This window comes from Podarcis erhardii, assembly GCF_964252035.2.
Source record: "Podarcis erhardii genome assembly, chromosome: 13".
NCBI classification, from domain to species: Eukaryota; Metazoa; Chordata; class Lepidosauria; order Squamata; family Lacertidae; genus Podarcis; species Podarcis erhardii.
The window spans coordinates 19,033,573-19,059,539 of NC_138502.1; the positions used below are offsets into that span (position 1 = coordinate 19,033,573).

Genomic DNA, 25,967 nt, shown 5'->3' on the forward strand with positions numbered 1-25,967 from the left:
GTCCATCCATGAATTTACTGAGTCATGCTTGGGGTGTGACAGTGGCAGATCTTCTGGTGGCAGAGCTTAGGGTGCCATTAAAGCGAAACACACTGTCAATTATTTAGTTTATCACTGTTTTTACCTTTGGAATTTTCTATCTCAGATGCCAAATCGGGTAATGCCATCTCTGCCTGAACAACTTATTGTCTCTCAGCTTTCATTTCCCTTGTATGTAAAATGGGAATAATAATCATCTCTCTCTCTCTCTCTCTCTCTCTCTCTCTCTCTCTCTCTCTCTCACACACACACACACACACACACACACAGCTGTGTTCCTGAGTTAGGAAATGTTTTCCCTCAGGTTTTATTTTGCACCAAAGCTCACCATCACTGAGTCCCAAAGGTGTGTTTTCATGTTGGTTCATGGGAATAACAATGCCTCTAAGCATGTGCAGAAAGACATTTGCTATGTAACATTTTTATCAATAGTAATGAAAGCCTGCTCCCATGAGCCATGTGGAACTTTGAGGTAGGCTTTATTAGCTCTGGCATCACATTAAGCCTGGTTATCTCCCCTTGAAGCACTGAAATAAGCCTGGCAATAAAACCAAATCGATAATGAAGATAGTGTTGTCTTTTAGCCACAAGAGACAGCAGTTCTGCGGCTCATTTGAGGATGGATTTCACCAAGCAGCGTCATTCTCCCAAAAAGTCAAGCAGGTTGTGCATGTTTGAGGAAGGAACATTCAGATTGTGTTTCTCTGACTTGTATTTTATGAGTGGAATTCTTCCTAAAATGGATAACCTTCCTGTTATAATCCCCTGCACCAGAAAACTACACTTTCCGATAGCTATTTATACCGAAATGCATAAGGCAGTCATTTGCTTAAGTTTTACTTGATGTAGGCAGAGCTGAGATGGCAGCTGAATATGGGATACAGCATAGCTTCTGATCTGCCAACCACACATTGTGGAAGTTGGCTTGGATTTTGGCATCGGATTCCAACCGGGTTATTATAAATCAAAATAACAGCATGCACATAGATGACAGCGGGGAAATTAGGTGGTGGAGGGAGAACGATCACACACAAACCGGTTTCTGCGATTTCATCAGGCACTGCCCACCAGAACCACCCCTACTATGAGCCATGGCTCAGGTGGTGGATTGGGAGAGACAGCAAATAATGCACCTCTCATAATCTGCCTGTCAGGCCCCCAACCTCCCCTGTGGCTGTGGCTGGCTCCTGCAACACGGCTGCCACCAATTGTCCCTCCAGGTCATGGCTGCTCTTGCCCACCTGGATTGATCAGCTCCTAGCAAAGTAGAGTCACCCTCCAGAGCCCCCATCTCATGCCTCCATTTGAATAAGGGGTCTTCAAGTTACTTTAAACAATATTACGAATGAAAAGGCACAGAGATTGTCACCATGCTTATTTCTTTTATTTTCCAAAACCTCCAGGTGAGCTAAAACGTATTTTTAAAACATTCACTCTCATAAGCTCATCATATTTCACGCCCCCCTCTTTGTTATGCTTCTTTGGGTGAAGTCAGAGATAACGGCTTCTAGTCTGGTTGCTTCTTTCATGCCCCCCCTAAACAAACAAACAAACAAACAAACAAACAAACAAACAAACAAAAACAAACAGGAATCTAGGCAGGTGAAGGCAAGGCCAGTGTAGTAACGCTCAGTATAATATACTGTATGGTTGAAGCCACTTCTCCAGAGAGTCCACGTGGGATTTTTTAAAATCAGCAACCCTATGTTACGTGGTCCTCTCCCTCTGCCCTTCGTGACTCATTATGTGGCTGTTTTGTTTGATAATCATCTCAACAACCCCAAAAAGCATTTCCTCAAGAGACTCTAAGACGCCTTTCTTATTCTGATTTTCAGTCCATCCCGGGATTTCCAGAGGTGTTGTCAAGCCCTTGGGGGCAAAGTGCTCTCTGGCTTCACCATCCGAAGGAGAACTCAGAGGCACCTTGATTTCTTTGGCATGTGTGTGTCACTGACGCAAGGAGAGGGAGTGGTGGTATCTGCAGCTTGTGTAGGTGTTGTGCACGAGTTGTGCATGGTGTGCCATTCAGACCGGACGTGTGTGTCTGGTTATGGGTGTGTGCTTTGCGTTTGTTTTAAGGAATTTGTTCCCCACGTTTTATCCCAGGTGGTTTCCATATCCTTACCTATTGGCAGGGCTACCCCACCCACCCAAAGTCAAATGCTGTTCTCCCCTGAATTGATTATTCAGATGGAGCATCAATGGGCTTATTTTGCATAATAATATAAGTAGCTAGAGGGAGGGGCAGGAAGCTGTGTAGACCTTAGAAGCCCCACCCCACCCCACTCAAAGTTCCATGCAGCCCCACCTACCAGCCCACCCAGCTTCTGAGATTTCACCAGCATCACTCACATGTCTTTTCAGGGCATCTGTATGGACTGAAAGTTTTGCATCCATGTGGATTGAAAGTTGTATGATTATTAAAAATAAAGCAGTCTCTAAGGAAGCTGAATTTTGCACCACTTTGGGCTGGCAACATGGTGCGATTTCAGAAGTGCAGAATAAACATAGCCCTAATATTGGTGTATGGGTGCATGATTCCCTCCCCCCACCCCCTAACCCATCGAGTTAGCCCTGTATGGGCTCCACGTAGTTGGCGGGGTAGAGCCCCACACGTCCGCTGTCGGTCACCCCCTTGCACCAGCCCTGTTCGTCCTCATCTTCCAGCTTGGTAAGCAGCTCTCCTGAAACAGGAAAGAAAGAGACAGAGGAAATCTCAGAAATTATTATGGATACTGGAAAAGGGGAGGAGCCACAATAATGGGCAGAGTTGACAAGCGAGGTCCAAGGCTGAGCTGTCAGCAGCAACCACCATGGCAATGTTTTGGGACATGGTGCTATGGCTTCTGGTTGGTCATGGCTTGTTAATGACCAAGGGTGGCTGGCTGGTGTTTTCTTAATGGGAGCTAATGGGTAAGAAATATCCAGAGATCTCTCGAGTGAAGGGGATGCTCCCACTCCGGGGAGGCTCTGAAGCAAGGTGTATGTGCGCGCTTATGCATGTGTGTTTCTGAAGGAGCAAAACAGGCAGCTTTGGGACAGAGAGGGCTCCTCCAGATGACCTATTTAGTAAGCATTCGTTCTGATTTGTCTGCACAAAGATTACACAGAGGTTAAGACTGCTTCCGGTCTTCACTGAACATTTTGTCTCAAATTTGTTTACGAGGCAGCTATATAACAATAAACATTCATCCTGATTTGCTTGAGGGGTATTTGCATGCCATCTCATGACTCATTTGTTTATTACACATTTTTCAGTATGTTTCCCCATCACTTTCCTAACAGGAAGTGGAAAGTGGATTCATTCCTTCAGGGAGACAATGCTTTAAATGCACAAGGCTAACGTTCTGGCATGCACTTGAATCCCTCCCACATAAATAGTGATGGTCTGGAGGCACCCAAGGCTGAGAGCTTGTCCCAGGCTACCTGGAAGCACCTAGGAGTGCAAGGGTGCCCCTTTCCCTCTCTCTCTAGAAATCTGATGCAGGGTAAGAGATCTGCTTTGGTAGCAGGAATGTGTATGCTTCTTGGCCTCACTTATGCTCAAATTGTATATCTGCAAATAAAGCAAATATTACAAAAGCACTATCAATCTCCAGGGCTCACTTCCCTCAAAGAAAGCCAAACCCAGGTGAGTGCAACCCCTGGAACTTCACTGTTTGGGAAAGTGAGGAGCAGGTACAGATACTGATGAGGAGGACAGGTAGAGGGAGACACCCAGACTCTGCAAAATTGGCCCTTGGGTCCAGACCACCATCAAAAGTCAGGACAGGATTATACCGATTTCCTCTTTGTCCTAAGCCATAGCTCAAAGGCTGAGCTGCTCCTTTGCATGTCCTAGGTTCAGTCCCCAGCATCTCGTAGGACTGGGAAAGACTCCCTCTGTGAAACTCTGGAAAAGCAGCTTCCAGCCATTGTAGACAATATTGAGCTAGATGGAACAATGGTTTGACTCAATATAAGGCAGCTCCCTATGTTCCTGTAAAGCTGCCTTTGAAGGATGAAATGAGGCAGAGAAGTTGGGAGAAGACGACACTCACCTGCCTTGAAGCTCAGCTCATCTGCCTCTTGGCTGGTATAGTCGTACACAGCACGAACCCGCTGTCCCGACACTGGTGGGGGTGCTGGCTTTGCACTGTGGGAAGGGGTGAGAGTGTGAGTGGAACTATAGGCAAGCCCCTATTTTGCTTATGATCTACTGCTACATTTATATCCTCGAAGAAGAGGACAGGACATGGGTCTCTTTGGCATCTTCTCTGTGGTGGCCCCTAGGTTGTGGAATGGCCTTACCTCTGAGGTGTGTCTTATGCCATCACTACATGCTTTTCAATGACTGGACAAGCAGACACATCTCTTTTCCCATACTTAAGGCTGAGTTGATGTCTGCCCTCCTCCTGTGTTGCCGCTGCACCGGTGTTTTGTTATACAGTACTGACTTTGGCTGTTTTTGTGTTGTTGTTTTTAATTTGCACATTGTGCTTATTTTAATTGTGTTGTTTTTAAGGGCTGTCTCTAAGTACAATCAATCGGTCAATCTTGACATTTTGTTTGATCTTCCTGGAGACATCCCCTGAATCTGTGCAGCAGCAGAAATCACCCTAGATTTGTAACTTCAAAAAATCGCAGGAGAGAGAAAAATGCATGATTTGGTGATCCTGTGCCTTAGAACTGTTAACTGTTTTTTTTTGGGGGGGGTGCTGATTTGGGGGTGATTGTTCTGATGACATTTGTGCAGCAGGAGTTCTGGATGTCTAAGGTTTGCTAGAAAAGTAACTTTGCAAGTGATTGAAACTGTTCAGATTCTGTGGGTGTATATTTAGGGGAAGGCAAGAAAGAATGTTTGATGACTGATGGTGAATGTCTTAAGTGAATATATCTCTTTCTCTAATGCAACTCTTACATCATTAGTCAGAACTCCAATCTGTTTGCTTAACCAGTGATACTCATCACCTTTGGAATTTGCCAAGACAAATTCCTAAGGTAAACAGTTTGGATTGAGAAAGCATCTTTGTCTGCATAGGGCCTGGAGTGTTGGACTAGGATCAGGACTGAACCACCACCATTGACACCAGCAATGAAGGATTCTAACTGCTATAAGCAGTGCTTTTTTTCTTTTCTTCAGGGGGTACTCAAGGGTATGCAGTACAGGCACCCGCTTTTTTTTTGGTTGTTAAAAAGTGTGGCACTTACTGTAACAACTTCATGGGGAGCACCTATTTTTCTTGGGGAAGAAAGCACTGGCTATAAGGACTGAAGACTGTGTTCCTGGATCTGATCTGAGGGGAAGAATTGCTTCTGTGGAAGGCCCACACTTTATCATGAGCAAGAGACACTCAGAAACACCATTGACATCAGCAAGGAGATGCTGCTCTTAACGGCATTATAAGAACTGTAACGTTAAGCACTTGTGCTTGAGTTTGCTTTCTTTCCTCTCTCATATTCTGTTTTAAGGAAAAAAGAAGAGTGCCGTTGGATCAGGCCAAGGGCCTATCTAGTCCAGCATCCTGTTTTCACAGCGGCCAAGAAGACAGCAGTAGGAAACCCACAAGTAGGAGCTGAGCACAAGGACACTCTCTTCTTCTGCGGTTTCCAGAAACTGGTGCTCAGAAGCATTACTGTCTCTGACTGTGGAGGTAGAGCACAGAGACAGCCTTCATGAATTTGTCTAATCCGCTTTTAAAGCCATCCAAGTTGGTGGCTGCCACTGACTCCTGTGGGAGTGAGTTCCGTAGTTTGTCTATGTGCTGTGTGAAGAAGCACTTTCTTTTATTTGCTTATTTACTTGAATCTTCCAACATTCAGCTCCATTGGATGCCTAGGAGTTCTTGTGCTACAGGAGAGGGAGATTAACTTTCTCTACGCCATGCATAATTTTATAAACGTCTATCATGTCATTTCTTAATCACCATCTCTCGAAACTAAGAAAAGTCCCGAATGCTGTAACCTTTCCTCCTGGAGGAGTTGCTCCACTCCCATAGCCATTTTGCTTGCCCTCTTCTGAACCTTTTCCCAACTCTACAATATCATTTTCCATGTGTTTGATGTCTGATTAGATTGTAAGCCTGAGGGCAGGGACTGTTTTGACACTGGGTTTTTGTTTTTGTTTTTGTTTTGCCATTATGGGAGAGGTTTTTTTTTGGCTAACAAAGGGTGGGAGATAAATGCCATGTTTAAATACAGGGTTCAAATCCCCACTCAGTCATGCAGGTCACTGAGTGAGCTTGGGCCAATCATTGTCTCTCAGGCTAACCTACCTCACAAGGCTGTTGTAAGAATAAAATGTGGAGAGGAAGATCGGTGTATGGTACCTTGAGCTGTGGGAATAAATTTAGCAATGGATAGATAAATAACGAGAAAGTAGATGAATTCTCAAGGAAGTGTGGTGCTAACATTGCGTTGAAATTGAAGTCTGAGTGGGTTCTGAGAAGGAAAACAGTTTTGAAGATAGATTCTTCTTCTCTTACCAGTCCCTGTATCTTGGCAGCACCACTGGCAGGGTTAAATGAAGAGATTTGAGTTCTGATTTGCGACATCATTACAGGGAGCTATTCACTTGACATTCACTTCAGCATCGTCACCAACCCTTCTTCCTCACTGTCTCCATAACACCCACCCACACAATTGTCAACAGTTACACGATCCCTTGCGGAGTTGCATTTTTACTGTACCTTAAACATCCAAAACCCTGACTGAAGAAAGTCAACAGAACAATTTCCCCGCAAATCAGTAAACAGTTCCCAAGAGGCAATAAACAGCCACAAACAGATAAGCTTCCCTCTCAAAGGATGCATTTGCCTGCCTGGCTGTTTCTCCTGGGGTTTCCTGAAGCTCTGGATCGGGGGTGATTCCTCTTGCTGCTTCAAGGCATATCTCCAGGGAAGATTAAAGAAACCTTCCAGTCATCTTGTATCTCTATGGCAAGCTATGGCCTTTCCTGCCTTTCGCTAGGCTGAGATTGCTGCCCTGTTATTTGGGGAAATACCATACCCTCCAAGTGTCCCGATTTTCCAGGGACAGTCCCCAGGAATTACAGAAGCCGTCCTGGCTTCTGATTTGATCCCAGAATGTCCCTATTTCCCCTGCCAGTGCTGCCACCACCGAGCTTGGGAAGGAGGATGATCGGGAGCTTGTCCCAAGTGACGGTGGCAGCGAGGGAACATCCTGTTGCCTCTCTATGACTTTTGCTGCTGCTGGCCTCCTTCTTTGGGTAGCTCGTAGCAGCTGGTGGAGAGCAGGCAAGAAGGAGGAGCTTCCACCACCAAGACCCAGCCCTGTGTGACGCGATGGCTCTGAGGGGCAGGCAGAGGGCAGGGCCGCCCAGGGCAGGAAGAAAGTAGGAGTAGAGCAGCGCTCAAGGAGTCTTGAATTTTTTTAATAAAAAAACACTTTATGCATTTCTCCACCTGTGCATTTGTAACTGAATGCAAATATTGCAAATTGCTATAAGCCCCAAAAAACTACTAAGGAAGCAAAATCTGGGCGAGTGATGTGGCCCTGGAACTTCTCACTGTTTGGAAAAGCGGGGCAAGTGAAATAGTAGAAATGTTTAATAGCAACTAGAGAAGGACAGATCAGCCTATTTCTTCTCAAAATTTGGAGAAGAACTGAAGACACTTGATAATTGTGATCTGATCAACATAAAAGTTTGGAAGAGAGAAATTAAGTTGGTGCACTTTAAAATGCAAATAATAATAATAATGGTGATGATAATTTATTTATATGCTGCCCGTCTGACTGGGTTGCCCCAGCCACTCTGGGCGGCTTCCAACAAATTATAAAGCCACAGTAAAACGTCAGACAGTATAATAGTAATAATAATAATAATAATAATAATAATAATAATAATAATAATAATAATAATGTATCCTCCATCCCTAAAATCAATGCTACAATTTTATAATACATTATCAACGCCAAGCATCACTTCTCCCTCTAGTGATGGTCCAGGGTACGGCAAGCTATATAACAGTTGCTGGTAGCTTCTATACACAATGCCTTAAAGCAGGGGTCAGCAACCTTTTTCACCTGTGGGCTGGTCCACCATCCCTCAGACTATGTGGTGGGCCAGACTATATTTTGGGGAAAAAATATGAACGAATTCCTATGCCCCACAAATAACCCAGAGAGGCATTTTAAATAAAAGCACACATTGGATGATTCCTGGTGCTAGAATTGTGAGGAAGAATTCCCCCCCCCCCGTCTACTTTCTCCACACCTTGAATCGTTTTATTCATTTCTGTCATGTTTCCCTCGCTTGCTCTCTTTTTGTCTGAACTAAAGAGCCCTGGATGCTGTAAGCTTTCCTCATGGAAGGAATGTGATCATTTTGGCAGCCCTCTTCTGCTTTGGTCTCCTGGTTATTTGTGCCAACAGGAGAGTGATGTTAACATGGAACAGCACATGGAAGAGAGCTGTGTTGTTGTTGTTTTTTTGAAAAAAGCAAATGCCTCCCATCTGACTTCCGTTTACATTCTCGTATCAGATCAATTTAAGCTTTGTGCACTCAAAAAATAAATAAAAATGCCTTCTGCATGGACAGATTATGAGATGCTCTAAAGGACCAGTCATCCAAGCATGTTTCAGGGCCAGGCAGACAAGTGTGCCCTGCGGCTAAAGGAATCCTGGTCTTCCAAGAAACCCTTTGTCAACAGCCACTAACTTTGAGGTAGTGTGCACACTCCTGTTTACTCTGCATCCAGCGGTTTGGAAAGTAGCGTACACATGATGACATTAGCCACAACCCATATTTGTGCTGCCATTTCTAATGAAATGCTGTGCTTTGAGGTCTTTCCCCCCAAACCAACTTTGATCGGAATGGAGAAAAAGAACAGCCTAGCTGCATTTTAAGCTGGTAATGTGCACATACGCAGCCAAAGAAAGACTAAATCTGTACTAGCACTCATTCAGTCCCAGGACTTGTTTCCAGTGCCCATTACAGTGTTACACCACTGTGCATAATATCCCTCTTTATGGATTAATATCCCTCCCTATGACTCACCATGTCGTGGATGGAGACCAGGCGGCCTCTCAGATTTTGCTGGACTAGACTTCCCACCATCCCTGACTGTTGGCTGTGCTAGCTGCGGCTGATGGGAGTTGGAGCCAAACAACATTAAGGTGGAGCTGCTGTGTCTGGTTGTTTCTAGAGGGGCTATCCCCACAGTCCATAAAGCCATGCTTTAGTAAAGTTGTATTACACGAGGGGTACTAAAGCACACATACAAAGTGCCCCCCAAATTCACTGCCTGTGAATAGGGTGAATTGCATGGATGGACACACACCATATATTTAAAACACATTTTGGGCACATTCCCACCACTGCAAAGAATCCTGGGAACTGCTGCTTACCCCTCACAGAGCTCCAATTCCTACTACTCTTGATGAACTATAGATCCCAGGATGCTTTGCGGCAGGGGAATGTGCTTTGAATGTACGGTGTATACTCAGCCTCAGTTTCCAGCTGCTTCCTCCCTTACTTCTTGTGATGGGGAGCGGGGATGACTCACCTGCTCTGGGAGGGGGTGATGCTGCGGAGTGTAGCTTTCTCTGGTTCTTTGGCTTTTTGGACTTTCTGGACTTTCACCTGTGGTCGCTCCTGGTCAGGGCTCCACGCCTGAATGGCAGGGGATGAGGGGAGGGAAGAGAAAAGCGTTAGGAAGCTGCATTTGCTGAGAGCTGAACTCAAGTGGTAGAAACCATTAGCTAAGCTGTACAAAAACCTGCAGAAAGATTGGGGGGGGAGGACATTTTGCCGGACCAAAGGCAATGTTTGCATTGCTCACCATGTGAAACTAATGCTCAGGAAGTCATATGATGTGCGTTATAAAAAAAGCTCATAGTTAACCTTGAAACAGAGGTGAATCATAGAGCTCAGATTTTCTTTTTAAAGCTAGATTCTGAGGTAAGGACTTACAATCTGAGCCTTAAATCTAAGTCCTGTTTTTAATTTTTCCTCAGTTTCCCACTTCCCCCCTAATCCCAGTGTGGACATTGCTTTATGGTACAGACCCTGTATTCAGAAGAAGTAAGAATGGGATGTTAAATATAAACAATCACATAGCCCACCTTCCCCTCTCAACTCAAAGAGTTTTGTTAATCTGTCAAAAGCGGGACAAAACCTGAAGCGAAATACAGGTTGGTGGTTGCTGCTAATAAGTCTGAGATGCCTCCCTGGCCACTGGCTGAATTGTTGTAATGTCATGTTGAATGTTCAAAGGCATTCTAACTGCTCACAAGTAAACTGTCAGCCCAAGGGGCCTGAGGACAAAAAAGAGCTTTTTGTTCCGTGCGGAAAGGAGCACCCAGAGAACTGAAGAAGGCTAAATTTAGAATCAGGCAAGAAGCAGAACAAGTTTTTCTAGAGACTGTTATGGGCTTGAGCTTGCATCAGATATAATCTGGGGCAGTTTCTCCCTGTGCCTAAATGCTGCCTAGAGATGGAAGTGCCTCTGAGAATATGCAGAGTGCCATTAAGGAAGGGAGAGGTCCCTACCTCGAACTGTGGCCAGTTCATAGGCATCCCCGGTCCGTGTCGATTACGCCACCATTTCAGGTCATCCTGGTCATTTATGTCCTCAATGGCTTGATGCAAATCAGTATAAACAGCTTGGATGCTAAAGGAAAGGAGGGAAATCATCACGAAGGGGTGTCAGGTGGCATACAACTCTCCCCCCAAAACACACACACACACACACCATCCAATCTACAACGCTTTCTTCACTCTGCCTTTCCACTTAGCGTGATGCGTGACACTGGGAGAAGTCTTCTGATTTGGGGAACACAAACCACCATAATATCTCATCTAAAATGCAAGATTTCCTTGGAAATGAGCTCTCTGAATTGGAAATATACCTCTGGATACCACTCAAGCACACACAGGAATGGTCAAAGGTGCCTCTGCAATCTCCGCCCCCTCCCCAACCAGGAAAAGCTGCTTCTGGTGATATTAGGAGCATGAACATTTTAAAAGCTATGCTGCATAAGGCCACGGGTCCACTAAGCCCAGAATCTTGTTTCAATGGATCCCATCAGAAATGACTCTCAGGTGACCGTTCTGTGTGCTGCTTTGAAAAGTGTCACTTAGGCCTCAGTTAACCCTCCCCCAGGCGTGCCAACTCTGGGGGCTAAAGGCACCTCGGCCCCCTCAATATTTGTTTTAAAGGGGCCAGAGGGCCCTGATCTTGAGGCAGCCCTTCATGCAATGCACATCACGCATCACAGGTCCGGAAGTTGGCTCCTCCTGAGTGCTCAGCCTCCATTGTCACACATGTGCTGCACGCTGGGCCTCAACCTTGCGGGCAACCTGGTGCCTCTACCCTCTCCCACACCTGGGGTCAGCAGTGACATCGAGGCGTCGATGTAGGGCGAGGAAGGCCCCCTTGAGGAAGGCGATGCGTCTCTGCTCCTGCGCCTGCCCCTGCTCAAAAACGGACTCCATTTCCTCCATGTAGCGTGGGGTGCAGCGATCAAGCTCTTGCAGGGCCTTCTCATAGCGCTCGCGCACCTGTTGTAAGGGGTCAAGGGTCAAAAAGAGGCATGTGCCTAACAGTCCCTCCCCCTCTCTCTCTGGGATATGAGCTGCCTCCCCCCCGCTTCCAAGAAGCATGGAGGCAGAAAATACATGCTAAAGGCCTGTCCTTCAAAGACAAATGCCCATCTAACGCAACATCTGCTTCTCAGAGAAACCAGTATAGGATGCTGGGTGTAACACACTCCCCACTTGGGCATACCAGCAATCAGAGTCCCACACTGGCTCCAACAGTGAAAGTAGAGCATAGCTTTTGTGATTAGTAGTATACAGACATAGATAATCACCATGCTCAAGGAAAACAGTGAGGCAAAGAGGTGGTGGACTTTCATCAGAGCTAATGGAGGGGCCTGGCAGCCCCATCTCTCCCTCTGTTGTAGCCTAGTGGACTGGCTCTTAGCATCCCTTCCCAAATAATCCCTCTGTGGCTGATGGCAGTCCCGTGCTAGGTGACACATTTTTCAAAGGCACTACTCATGTCAATAAAAAGCATCATCTAAGAAAAACACAACACAAAGCATCACATTCCTGTGGGTGTTGACACACTGGCTTCTATGTGCTTTCCTTTTTTCTTTTTGAAAAATGCAAGTACACAGTAGTATCATAAGGAAATAAGGTTGCCAACTTCTTCCCTTTTTTACCAGCTTCTGTGTGTCTTACAGCAGCTTGTTCTGCAGATATTAGCATGCAATCATTATCATCTCCGTAAACTGAAAAACTTTCACCTAATGCAGAGTTTCTTCTATCAAAGGCAGAAGAACAGGGTAGGTTGATTATTATTTTTTTCTGGTCAAATGGCAAACCTATGAGATAATAAGATGGCTAGACCCAGGGAAACAGGAGCTGCTAGGACTAACAGGTAGATACAACACGGGGGGGGGGGATGCAGCAACCATGGGTGCCAGTGTGCCAGCCAGCACCTCTTATGGCACCCACAAACAGGTCTCATTAAATAGCCCCTCAAAAATTCACAATGCATGACAGAACCTTTGCTCTTCCTGCTCAGTTCCTGTTTGCACTGACCAATCCTACGTTGAACACATAAAGATGCCCCCATTTCATTAGATGTCAGGACTGGACACTCACCATCCTTTCTGTTCTGAATAGAGGAGAGGTGCAAAGAGAAGGCAGGTCTGTATCATTTTGTGTTCCCGTCTCTCTTTCTGTTCTTTTAGATATGGCCACCATTTTGCGCTATGCCACTGCAGCCATTTTGTGACTGATGCCCACAAACACTCCAAACGTCAGAAAGACTCATGACTCTGCTTATAACCAAGCCCCAGGCAGCGTATCAGCAAGTGTGTCCAGTGTGCCTGGCAGTTCCACTGACCCATATTTATTAGCCTTTGGGCCCATAAAGAAAGTGGGGAAGATTCCCACCTTGTTGGCCTCTTGGCTGCAACGCTGGTGTTCCTCCCTCAAGGCCCGCTGTCGTTCTTGGGGTACCTCAGAACCCGGTGCGGCTTTGACTGCATTCTCCCGTAGGGCTGCAATGTGTTCTTTGCGACAGGCCTTGTGGTATAAAGACTTGGTCTTCTCGACCTGGATGGGCCAGTCAAGGGTAGGCAGGAGAGAGGAGAGAAAAATAATAGTGAGTGGACTGTCAAAGTGTGTTGAGATATATCAGCATTCCCCAAGCTGGTGCTCTTTCCACATGTTGTTGGACTACAACTCTCATCAGTCCTAACCAGCATGGCCTATATATAGTCAGGCATGATGGGAGTTGTAGTCCAACAACTTGTGGAAAGCACTGGGTGGGGAAGGCCAGGGCACCCCATTCCTTCCCTAGAAAACCCAATTGCCTTGGTTCCCAATCCCCCTCTACCCTAGGTTCTCAAAATATGGGCTGGGCACCCTAGGTAGGGGATATGACCCAAATATGCCCCAAACTCTCCATGTAAGCAGGTGGTGCTAACCTCTCATCTTCTATATTTGGTACTCCCGGGCCAGCCTTAACCCTTTGGGGCCTCTTCTCCTTTTGGGGAACCCAGAAGCCCCAGCTCCTTTCCCTTAACTCCTTCACCCCATTAGGGTCCTCTTTTTCTCCTCTTTTTCCGTGTCACAGAGTGAGCCAGCCAGTAAATAACACAGTTAAAGTTAGAGTGAACTCTTTATTATCAAAATACTCTCTTCACAGACTTGGCTGAGCATCAGGCCTAATGAGCAAAGCAGCTCATTCCCTGTAGGTCTTACTCCATGAAATCAGTTGTCGAGACAAAAGCTGTCTATGTCTCCTCCTCCCCAGCACAATGCAATCAGAGACTGCATCTGCATGCAGCCAATTTCTCTTCCACCCACTTCATGCCTCTTCTGGTTCTGGGAGACAAGCGGGAAAGAGAGCTGGTCACAGCAGGAGGGGGAGACACCTTGGCTTCTTCACCAGCCTTCACTCATCTCTGCCTTTTGGTCACCCTCCTCCTATTCGCCAACTTCAGCTTCCACCTCTAATTTTGGGCTTCTCTCTGCCACAGACCCTCCCAGCTCACTAAGTCCTGTTCCTCTTCAGCTTCCAACACCTCTTCCCCCTCAGACCACTCATCACCATCTCACCACCACTCCCTGGGCTCTGAGCCTTCTTCTCTTGGTGGTTCCCCAACTGGTTCCTCCCACCATTCCTCTGCGCCCAACCAGTCCATGACATCCAGGGGGCCAAGTCTCCCCTACCTTCTTGAGCTTCTTGGTCCAGGGTTTCTGTGCCCGCTGGAAGCCGCTTTCCAGCTCACAGGCCTCCTTGAAGCCCCCAAAAAGCTTGCGGTGATAGGAGTCGTGTTGCCAACCCCGGATGCGCCCGGCATCCTCAGAGACCAGAGCCCTTTGCATATCCATGTGCAAGCGGCTCAGCCGCTCCGAAGCCCCCAGGAAGGCTTGCCAGGCCCGGAGCAAGGAGCCGTACACTGGACCTGCAGGGAGGGAGATGATGCCCAGATTTCATAGTTTGCCCCTGAGGATAGCCAGCCCACAAAACCAGCAGATCCCTATCAATCCTGAGCATCTAAAAATGATGCAACTGTCCTGTTTCTTTTGGGAGTGCAAGTAGAACCATAGAATTGTAGAATTGGAAGGGATTCCGAAGGTCATCTGGTGCAGGAACCTCAACTAGAAATTTGGTATGGTTTGCATTAATTCTTTTGCCCAAAACAATACACAAAGAAAAACACAGCTGTCCTTTGAAAGTTGCACTGCTTTGAATTTTGCAACACGGTTCTCCTCTTAAATATGGGTAATGCCTAACAACTCACTTGCATCCACAAGGGGGCGCCACTTGCGAGTCCACTCCTCCATCTGCAAGGCATAGCTGCGCTCAATCTTTGCACGATCCTGGAAACAGGCCACAATCTGGTCGCAGATGCGATAGCCATCATCCAAGCGCTTTACTGTGCTGTGATAGTGATTGGGCTGCAGGAGAGCAGAAGGGAGAGAGACTGATAGGGAGGGAGCAATCACAGCATGAATTGGGTATGGTGCATCCTCAAACCTACACATTTATCAGAGTCACAAGGACTTCTGTACCTAAGGACTTGGGAAAGGGCCATGATTCAGTGACACTTTCCATGCCAAAAATCCCATGTTCAATCCCAGCAGCGGTTAGGTCTGGGAAAAGCTCTTGCTTGAAGTCCTAAAAAACTGCTGCCAGTCAATGTATCAGTGTAGACAATACTGAATTGTTGTTGTTTATTAAATTTGTATACTGTCCTATAACTGTAGATCTCAGGGCAGTTCTCAACATAAAATTACAATATAAAAAACAAAAAATAGATACTAACATAAAAACAAAGACAACCCAATAATCCCCAGATGGACCAAAGGCTTGGCACTGCATAAGGCAGCTTCTTACTTTCCTAATTTAGCTAACCAAACCTTATCTCTTGTCCTTAAAAAAAAAAGAGAGCCTTAATTCTGCTCTAGACCACTAGACTAGGAATAGAGAGACAGTGGCCCACCCAGTCTAAGGTAGAGCTGGTTTCGGGTAACAGAAAATCCTTGGGCCAGGCAAGTATATATAAATGAAACCAATGAATGAACACCCATACAATCTTGACTCTGTTGACTTAGTCCAAATGAACCTCTTTGAGAAATCTGCCTCCATTATGCCCATGAGATCTCCTTCCTCTCCCAACTATGTGACCCTGCCCCCTGTTTTCATCCACTCACCATCCAGAAGCTGCTAGTTGTAGGCTCATCAGCAGCCACCTCACTGTATATCACAGACATGGTGTCACCTGTAGAGGAAAAAGGAGTCATAGGTCAAGGTGTACAGCCAAAAGCATCAAATAAATAACATCATATGGATGAAACCCCACTTCCTGGCTTCTGTCTCTTTGTCACATTTGAGTGTGACCAAGAACAGCAATCAGGGTGGGACATGCTCAGTTCTCAGTATCTGTCAGGGAACTTTATGGAACAGGCTGCAACTATGACATAGGCTGTGTACATACTGTACATACCATACATTTAAAGCGCATTCCCCCAAGAATCTTGGGAACTGTAATTGGTTAAGGGTGCTGAGAACTGTAGCACTGTGAGGGGTAAACTACACTTCCCAGAATTCTTGGGGTGGGTGGGCTTTAAATGTATGGTGCATATGCAACCATAGTTGGGGAAGATCCTTAGACTATGGATCCCACTGACTGAAATATGATCCTTTCCACTGGTGATTCTGAGGATTGAGGCACTGAGGCAGCTGGGAAATATTAGACCCTGGACTTAATACCCTGCTTTAGACAGCCATCTGCGTTACTTCATTTGCAAAGCACTCAATTAACACCACCATCCCATGCTTTATGACTGCTTATGTATTACTGATAAGCAGTTTGCCCACCTTGTTTTTTTTTTACTCTGTGCATGTGCAGTTTCACATTTTAAATCACAGCAGCATCATAACTACAGGAATAAAATGGAGTTTGCACCTGCTGCCCTGAGGCTAGGCACATTTACTTGGGAATTTCTAAACTGCACCCTGCTTCCTTCACTTCCTTCAGGTATAAAACAAGGTGGAAGTACCAGCAATAAGGAAAACTATTGTGAATGGAACATAATCCTTTCCCTGAGGAGGACAGCTACACCCATTTTTGCCAAGGGCAGGTGTGGTTAACCTGTGACCCCACAATGTTTTGGGAATCCCAACTTCCATCAACTCCAGCCAACATGGACAATGATCAGGGATGGTGGGAGTTGCAGTCCCAGAAACATCTGCAGGGGCCACAGGTTCCCCACTCTTTACCTCGGTCAATGATACACCTTAGGACTTGTAGCCAGGATGTGGCCAGTGGGGTGCAGTACCTCACTTGAAGAGGGTTCTGTGAATCATATTTATGGGTCTGGACAATTTTTATTCCAAGAGAAGTCAGTTTTTATTCACCCTATTGCTTCAAGCTGTGCAGTATTAGTACCTGTAATAGAAGAGCATAGCATAAGCGCCGCGTGCAGCAGGTCCCAGGTTCAATCTCCAGGTAAAAAGAACAGGTGGCAGGAAAAGGCCACTATCTGTGATCCTGGGCAGCCAGTGGCCTGACTCAGTATAAGGCAGCTTCATGTGATGTGTTAAAAACACATTTAAATCAGCAGCAGATGGTGCCACCACCTCCACCCTGCCAGTGGTAATAGTCCAAATTCCACCCACATGACCTGCCCACCTATGATTCCCTGTCCTGACTCAGGATGTGTTATTCCAGAAGATCACAACCATCATTTCCAAGCTTTTGCCATTGGGAGGGGGGTGGAGATTCCCTTTAGCTATTATGACTGTGCTCGTGGCAGGGGATATGGGATCCCTTAAGGAAATTACTATTAAGGAAAGCACAGCGTTCATCATAAAGGCTTTGGGACGTAAACATTACCCTCCCCCTTCTTTTTTGCAGCTAAGCTAATGCTAAGAATTTGATGAGGTTAAGAATCAGGCAAACTCTACAGCTTGGCACGGGGATTGTAGAAGTTCACGTTGCTTAGGAAGGAATTACTGATTGATTTTCCATTCATGTCTTTGAGGCCCCTTCCAAGAAATGTGGCAGCCCCACCTAGCGGGGAAGGGTGACTACAGCCTTGCCTTAAATAAGAACGGCTGATTTGGTTTCTTCCAAAACCAAACTAGTTCTAATCCAAGCAATGAAAATCACATACATGGCCACAACAAAAAACAACTCCTCAGTCTTCTGTAACCCCTTTTCAGCATCATCCCTCCACAAGAATTTGCCCGTTAAATACCGGTATATTAGCATCCTAATCCCAGTATTTGTGTATAGGCATAGCAGAGCACCTCCAGCTTCTGCCTTTCTGAGCAGTACTGAGTTGCTGAATTAGCATGTATCAAATAGGAAATTAACAATGCAGTGAACTTAAGTCATGGCCAGCACACTGCCCTCTTCCCACTTTGTTGCTCACAGGGCAGATGAGCCTACAGCAAAGCACAGGACTGTCGGCTGACCTCCATCTTTCGGGTGTGTGCACACAATATGTTATTCAAGAATCACAGTATTTTTTTCTAGAATCAGTGGGAAACAAGTACTTGTTTTTTTCTGCACAGTAAATGCACAGTCAAGATCTATTGTGGGGGGTTTTGTTTTGGTCCTGAAAAGTAGCACTTTTTGAGGAACCAGCTTCATTCTGAAAACAAATGCTCACTGCAGCTTGATTCTGCATTGCCCTGCAGGGTGTCCATATGAAAACAGATGTAAGTGGTCCTGGCCATAAGACCCAATGATGTTGTGGGTGGAATTATACAGAGATTGCATCCACCACATCCTTCACCATTCGCCTGAGGCATGTGCAGGGAGGAAAAGGCATGGATAACCTAATCAAGAAAAGGAATTTCAAATGTGGGTCAAGCAAGCAGACTCACCCTTGTAGACAACAAGTTCTAGAATCAATCTAGACTGAAAGCAGCATGTTGAGGATGAGCATGCATGATTCAGGATAGTTTGTTGTTGTTTTTAAAGACGTTTTCTTGCTTCAGATGGGTTACTGTGTATGCAGCCTTAATGGGCGAATCTGCACTTATACATACATAAATATACACTTATACATATAGAGCATGTTCAAATCTGATGCAAATTTGTGTAATTTGCCTGTGCCAAGTCTTTTAAGTGCCATCTATTCCGGGGGGGGGGGGGGAGAGAAGAAACAGACCTTCTTGACTTATTGGTAGAGGGGAGGAAGCTGTTTGCACAGAAAGCTCCTTTGGGCTCTCTTGATCTGTTTGAACACGGTGGCAGTGTGCACAGGCGCCTGACTCAAATTTGCATCACATTTGCACATGCTAATGTAGAAGGGCAGATTCACTGGTGGGTGGCCAGTGGCCTTGTGCTTTGCTGCATGCACAGCTGCCCGGTAAGCAACAAAGTGGGAAGGGGCAGCAGATCTACGGGTTGAGTGTGAGGGGAGCTCAGCACAAAAAGCTCCTAACTGCACCCTTTTGGACAATTTAAAGGGAAAACCAAGGGCCTTCATTTTCTCTCTGTAAAATGAGAGGCAAAATGCTAGCTGAGGAGTAGCAGCTAACCTTGCTGCTACAATTCCCATTTCCCTATTGTTCCCAAAGGACACTGTTGGGTTTTGTGTGTGTGGCTTTGCTTGGCTGCCTGTTGTGTGTCCCTCCCTCCCTCTACACACACACACACACACAGTTCCCAAATAGCCTGCCAAGGGATTTTGGAATGCATCCCTTGAAGAAGAGGGGGGGGGGGGACTGATTCGCTGACGGCACTTTTGTCTTTAACTGCGAATGGAAAAGCAATTTCAAAGGAGGGGGTGTAGGATGGAGAGGCTGCAGACGGTTGAGGGGGGAACGGATGGACATGTGTTTGCAGTTAGCTGGGACCGCAGGCAGGAGAATAAATGGCAGATTGCAGAGGAAGGCAGCCCGGGCGCCACATTGTTTGAGGCATAGATTTGTAAGGGAGAGGCGGCCTCAGAGGAGCAAATCCATGAGGTGCTATGTTTAGAGAACTGCACCCTCCCCCAAAAAGTTTGAAAGTGATCTTGCCTGCCCTCCAATCACAAACATTAGCTTTTAATATTGAGGTTTATCACAAATACTAATCAGGGGTGCAAGACCTGGCAAAACTTAGGAGATGCTGAGATTTTCTAGGAGACAGATGGGAGTACTGAAACCTGCTCTCTGACCCAAGGCGCCATCTCATTTTTTGACACTAGACACAACTAGGTGTGTCACACAATACCAGAGGGCAGATCTGGAGCAATGTTCTGCTAACTTTTTTGTGCTCTCCACTGCCGCCTTTAGCTGCTTTGAAGAAGAAAATGAGTACTTTGCTGAAACAGCCCATCTCTAAAACACACATGGGAACTTAAGCGCATGGCAAGCATCGCCCTGCCTAGAAACCAAGCAGGTACCTGTCACATGGAACATCAGCTGACCTCTCTGTGGGGCTCTGAGGAACTGGACAGGGAACTTGCTGGACTTCTGGCCCTCTACTCTTGGCTCACTTGGGCTCCTTGGCCACGGTGGGGCAGGCCTCTGAGGGTGCACAAGTGGGATAGGTTATGAGGCCATCAGTCGACAGCAAGGGAGGCCCAGTGATGAGGAAAGGATGCGGAGTCCAACTCAGATGCTCCCCAGCAGGGTTGGGCTAACAGTAGCAGGGTGGGTTGGCGGGTGGTTTGTTCACATGAGTTGTTGGGAGAAGGGGTGGGCCAAAAGAGCTGGTAGGCCCGTTCAAGAACCGAGCAATAGGTCTGTGCTATGCTCTTCTTGACTTGTTCAGTTGTACCTTGGGTTCAAACTGGGGGACCCAGTGCTTGTAAAGTGTGAGTTGCTCCACCCAGCTAAAGCTCCTCTTGCAGCCCTCCTAGTATCTATGATCCTGAGGTTGACGTGTCTGATTCCTGTGCTGCTGTAGCTGAGTGGTTTAAAGAACTGCTCTGGGGCAACTGCAGCATTGGTTTCAACCAGAAGGCTCTTTTGCCCCCAATATGACTTTTAAAAAAGAGGTATGCAAAAGTTGAGAGAAGCTATCATAGACTGCCTCCTTCCCCCTCAGTCCAAGTGCAGCTGAACCTGCTTCCCAGTCCCCTGCACTTGTGCATAAGGGCGTAAGAGCCCTGCTGGATTGGACCCACAGGCAGATCTCACTCCCACAAGCAGGCCAGGAGCGCAGCAGCACTGTCCTGTTGTTGTTCTCCAGCAACTGGCATTCATTCAGAGATCCACTGTATATTCATTCAGAGGCACATGCTCTGCCTCCACAGTCATGGGCAGTAATGCTTCTGAATCTCAGTTGCTGGAAACCACAGGAGGAGGGGAGAGGGCTCTTGTGGTCGGGTCCTGTTTGATGTTTTCCCACAGGCATCTGGGTGGCCACTGTGAGAACAAGATGCTGGACTAGATGGGCCAGTTGCCTGATCCCACAGGCTCTAATGTTCTTATGGCCATTATGTCTAGTAGCCATTAATAGTCTTATCCTCCACGAGCTTCTCTAATTGCTTTAAAGCCAAAGGTGGTCATCACCAAATCTTGTAATAACAAATCCCTCCGTCCAGGCTTGCACTAGGTGTGAATAAATCCTTCATTTGTCTCTCCTGAATCTCCCACCATTCAGCCATTGGATGATCCTGTGTTATACTGTAGTATTACAAAAGAAAAACTTATACGCATTTTTATAACTCAGTAACGTCTACCATGCTCCTCTTTACTTGCCTATTTTGTAAACTAAAGAAGAGCAAATGTTCTCACCCCTCCTCACAAGGGAGTTTTGCTGGCCTCTTTGTGACGCTTTCTAAATTGCTCAATATCCTTTTCAATGGGCAGCAATCGGAACTGTATGCAGTGGGCACTTACGGACTGCTGCAATTTTCAAGTGGGATTTCAATCACATACTGGCAAATTCAGATTGCTTAATTATAGTTGACTGGTGGGAAGCCTTGTGTAAGAAACATGGTTTCCCGGCCCCACACAAAGGGTGGGATGATGCTTGCTTCGACACAACGTTGTCTAGCCTCCCTGCAAACAAATCTGAGTGAATTCTCAACAAACAGGTTGTTGTGGAAGCACCCAGTATTTAAAGTATGGCTGTTCTATAGACTTGTATAGAGGCATTACGATATAGGCAGTATTCAATCCCTTTTTAATTAATTCCCAGCATGGAAGTTGCCTTTTTCACAGCTGCCTGCTGCACCTTGGTACAAGCTGTTTCCAGATTATCTGTTTACTGGACATTCATCCTAATTTTGGCTATTTATTGAACATTCATTCTGATTGGTTTGGAGGGAGCTGGTGTCAAGCAACTGTTGTCCCCCCCCCGCCCCATTCTCAATAAATTTTCTCATCACTTTCCATATTGCAAAAAGTCCATTGTTCTTGGGAAGCAGGTTTGTTGCACGAGGTCCCCAAACTAAGTTGTTGTTGTTGTTACACAACCTGAATTTGGCAGTATTGGACCAACTCCTACCGAAAAAAACAGTGACAATCTAGAAGCACCCAACATTTTTTCGTTGAATTATTTTCTATGACCCTAAGAAACTTGTCCTGATCCATGACTTCCAACTCTGATCCCAGCAGTGTATATGTGGATTCCCAGCCCCCAGCCCAGTGCACATCACTTTACACTTACTTATACTGAACTGCACATGCCACTGAATTTCCCATTCATCCATTTTAGAGACATCCTTTCTGTTTTTACCACCCTAAATGATTGAGTGTTGTCAGCAGGTGCAGTCTTCCCCCATCAATGCATTTCCATGCCAAGAAAGTCTGCATCTGTTGAACTGCTACCATGCTGCAATGCAGCTGTTCAAGGTGCAGGGTGGAATTGGCATATTTGTAAGTACTAGACACTACTGGATATTCTCCATCTTAAGCACAACAGCTCTGAAGAATCCTTTATCTTCAGAGTTTTGTCTTGCTGAACCTATTCCTACCTCAGGCCCCCTTATCAAGCTGGTGGGGGGGAATACACTTCCTCCGTCCTCCCTTCCCCATGGCCTCTAATACACTAAACTTTTCTTCCCCTCCCAGCACTGGGATCCAGCTCTGCGATTTCATTTCATCTTGGCTCCAGCTGGTTTTTCCACATGCCGAAAGAAAGCCCAGGAAAAATATAGAGGAGGATAGGAGGAAGGCTCAGCTGGAGTTGGCGGGAGTGGGCCTGAGGAGGACGGCTTGGGGTATGTTGTAAGGAAACAGGCCCTCCTCCACTGGCTTCACCGGCTTGTGTTTCCATCCAAGAAAGAGAAGAATGGGAAAGAAAGACGAAAAATGGGCAAAACTGCCAGATTGTGGCTGTCTCGTTCCTTCCCCACAGGAGGGTTGGGGTGGGCGGGCAGTCTGCAGGGGCCGCCATATCAGTCCAGGCCAGGTTTCCTAAATCAGTGTCCACCCACCCATTTTTCCCCAGATTGTTCCGAACGCCTGAATGATCAAACTGGGGGATAGCTGGCATCCCAACAGGGACGACCGAACGGTCCAGGGTGCTTTTCATGTGTCTGATCCAGTCCAGCTCAAGTTAGTCACGGCTAACTCGTTCCATTGGTTTTGATGGGCCTGAGTCACATAACTAATGTTCAGTTGTTCCCCTTGCAAACCCCCTGCCAAAAAAATTAACAGCTTTCCAAATAGCTGCCTTCCAGGCACCTGCTACATCTCAAAAGTTCTCCACAGCCACTGTCCCCGCCCCCCCAAAAACAAGCACCCACCTCCTCCAATGTTATAATCGCTGTGTTGTGAACCGCCCTGTGATCTTTGGATAACGGGCAGTATACAGATTTAATAAATAGAAATAAATAGTAAGTAAGTAAGTAAGTAAACAAACAAACAAATAAGTCCCCACTAAGCCAAACTGCATAGAGCTATTAAACAATGACCAACACTCCACAGAGTTTCTCCAAACCACCACAAACATTTTATAGCTGTCTTCTTGAAAACTACACATTTTGTGCAAAGAAGTCCCAAACACCTTTTTAGTTCTTTTTTTTTTTTTTGTACCTTACATGGTCCTTGAGAACCCCCGAGATTATCTCTCGTTGTACCCTCACTCTTGGCCCCACCAGGACCTCCCTCCACAAATGGATCCAACAAATTATCTAGGCCTCATTTATATCCCCAAATGTCAACTTTCGCAAAAGGACCGAGGTGTATGTGTGTGTTAATGAAATCCACAAGCCTCACCCTGCTACCAGAACTATAGCTCATAGTATCACAAGCGCCAGACCCCACCCGCACAATATCCGCCACAAGCATCTATGCTGTGCTATCTCTCGGCCTAACCTACTTCATGGGGTGCTGTGAGGATGAAACGGGGAGGGGAGAGAACCATGTACCTGAGCTCCCTGGAAGAAAGGGCTGGAGATAAAACGTTCAATAAATACAATGTAATAAATGCTATAATCCTACAGCTGCCCATTGGGTCTGCAGGTGCAGAAACTCAGTCTTTATATCCTCTTTAAACAAGCTCTACTGTCCCCCCCCCCAAAAAAAAACCCCAGTTGGTTCTCTCCTGCAAAACAGGCCTGTTTTTGACAAACTGGGAACAATTCCTAGGGAGCTGATTGCATACATATCTTAGGGAAGTATATGAATTCGCATGGGACCCTCACCTATGGCATTCCCATAACGCCATTTCTCTCCCGCTTGGAATAATCTCTAGAACACCCACTGCCTTTCCTTGCAGTTCTATGGCACCCGCCAACTTAATTTTTATGTCCCCTCCCCTCTTTATTTTTCCTCCCCAAACACCCACGGAGCAATCCTGCTTCCTATTGGGAATAAAGGGAACTTACCCTGGGGAGGGGCCCCCATCCTGCCTCTCTCCCTGTCCACTCTCTCTGTCCCAAAGCAACAGATGGTGTCCAGGCAGCTCGGCAGCGAGTGGGATGGTGGAGGGGAGAGGAGAGTAAATTGGGGAGTGTGCCAGGGGAGGACTTAGCTGTGCCACTCTCCCCTCTGTTGCTGTCTCTCTCACATTCCCTTGCTTACTAGTTCTCCATCCGTGCCTGCCACACTCACTAATTCATAGCACCTCCCTCTAGCTAACACTCTCCATCTCAGCCACCTCATCTTACTGTTTATTCATCCATCTCCAAACACTCTTATTCCCTACTAATATCTAACCTAATCTCCATTCTTCTTCCTTCCTTTTGATCTATCCATCCTCCCATGCCCAAAGACATATTTTCTTATTTCCTTATCATCCCCATGCCTCAGTTCTATGTGCGCTTACTCAGAAGTAAATGCAACCGAGTTCAGTGGGAATGTACCACCAAATAAGTACAAACAAAATACCCTTGTGGTGCCTTACAGACTAACCAATTTAATTGCGGCTTATGCCGCAATAATAAATCTGTCAGTCTTCAAAGTGCCACGAGGCTCTTTTTTGTTTCAACTGCAGCAGTGCTCACATAGCTACCGCTCTGGGATTTGTCTCAAAAAAGTATGCATGATCCAGTAAAGACACACGTCCACAATTGCTCCAGATAAACTAGCGTGTGCCACGTTCTCCCAGCTCATGAAAATACGATTTAAATCATAAACAATTGTATAATGCCTATTAACTCTTCATCCAGTGTTTTAATCCTGCATAAGGTTAGCCATTCCTTTCTTTCAAACACTCAGGGGATCTTCCTAAGTATCAGTCACAGCTGCTGTACCTTTCAAAACCAAATTTATTCTTTTTCTCATAGTATATTATGGCTGCACGGACAAATGGTTGTGCTCATGGTAGATCTGAGGTCCAAGCAAGCTTGCCTTCTTTACCTCATTAATCCTAACAAAAAAATGCCATGAGGCTGATTTGTGACTATTCCTATATTTCCCAATGACAAAAATGGACACTGAGAACTAGTGCCTTGGTGACAAGGAAGGATTTGAACCCAGTGCACTATCTAGCAGCCTGCATCAGTTCTCTTCACATAACACACATATCATTTTACACTCATTCACTCCTTCCAGATTCCCCTCAGCCTTTCTCCCACTTTCTTCTCTCCATCAAGTTAATTCCCCGTTTGCCCATTTCGCACTCGGTTCTTTCTTTCACTTGCATCCATCCCACCTCAGTGGCTGCTCCTTTGCCATTCGCACACACCAGTTTGATTAACTCACCCTTTCCCCCTTTCTCCTTCTCTCCTGCTTTTTCTTTCATGCCGCCGCCTCCAGTCCGCAAGAACCCAGATCTGGAAAGGGGGTCGTTGCTGGTGGAAGATGGATTTAGGCCTGGAAAAATTCCTGGCTGGGGAATGTCAAACTTCAGAGGGGAAGAGGGGGAGAACTTCTGAGGCACATGTTTGGGTTAACCCTTTGCTGCTAAGCCATCGCTTCTAACTCAAACATATATCATAGTCCCACAATGTTGGGGGTACTGCCATAGGTAAGCTCATAGAGCAGTCTTCCCTGCACAGTAGTGTCCCGGGCAGGCAGAAAGTTGTTTCCTACGTGCTGTCCCAGCACATTCCTGGCAAC

At 46.3% G+C, this 25,967-nt stretch overlaps 1 protein-coding gene and 1 long non-coding RNA gene across 4 annotated transcripts in view; one reads left to right on the plus strand and one right to left on the minus strand.

Annotated features, from left to right (window-relative positions):
• Positions 1-25,967, plus strand: part of LOC309326678 — a 124,702-nt gene that overhangs the window by 95,554 nt on the left and 3,181 nt on the right. The window lies entirely within an intron of this gene.
• On the minus strand, positions 1,402-25,944 carry LOC309326673 (protein kinase C and casein kinase II substrate protein 3-like). Of its 3 annotated transcripts, XR_014150349.1 has the most exons (11): positions 25,611-25,944; positions 15,719-15,786; positions 14,806-14,962; positions 14,231-14,466; positions 12,947-13,108; positions 11,367-11,542; positions 10,532-10,652; positions 9,546-9,652; positions 4,080-4,174; positions 1,606-2,723; positions 1,402-1,575 (listed from the first exon to the last, which is right to left on the minus strand). XR_014150349.1 is itself a non-coding variant. In XM_081835551.1 (10 exons), the coding sequence occupies exons 1-10, from the start codon at positions 25,648-25,650 to the stop codon at positions 2,608-2,610; spliced, it is 1,278 nt and encodes a 425-aa protein (XP_081691677.1). In that variant the 5' UTR covers positions 25,651-25,944; the 3' UTR covers positions 1,402-2,607. The 3 variants fall into 3 exon arrangements, 2 of the variants coding, with proteins under 2 accessions (XP_081691677.1, XP_081691678.1); XM_081835551.1 differs by having other exon boundaries at positions 1,402-2,723; XM_081835552.1 differs by lacking the exon at positions 25,611-25,944 and adding an exon at positions 24,293-24,449 and having other exon boundaries at positions 1,402-2,723.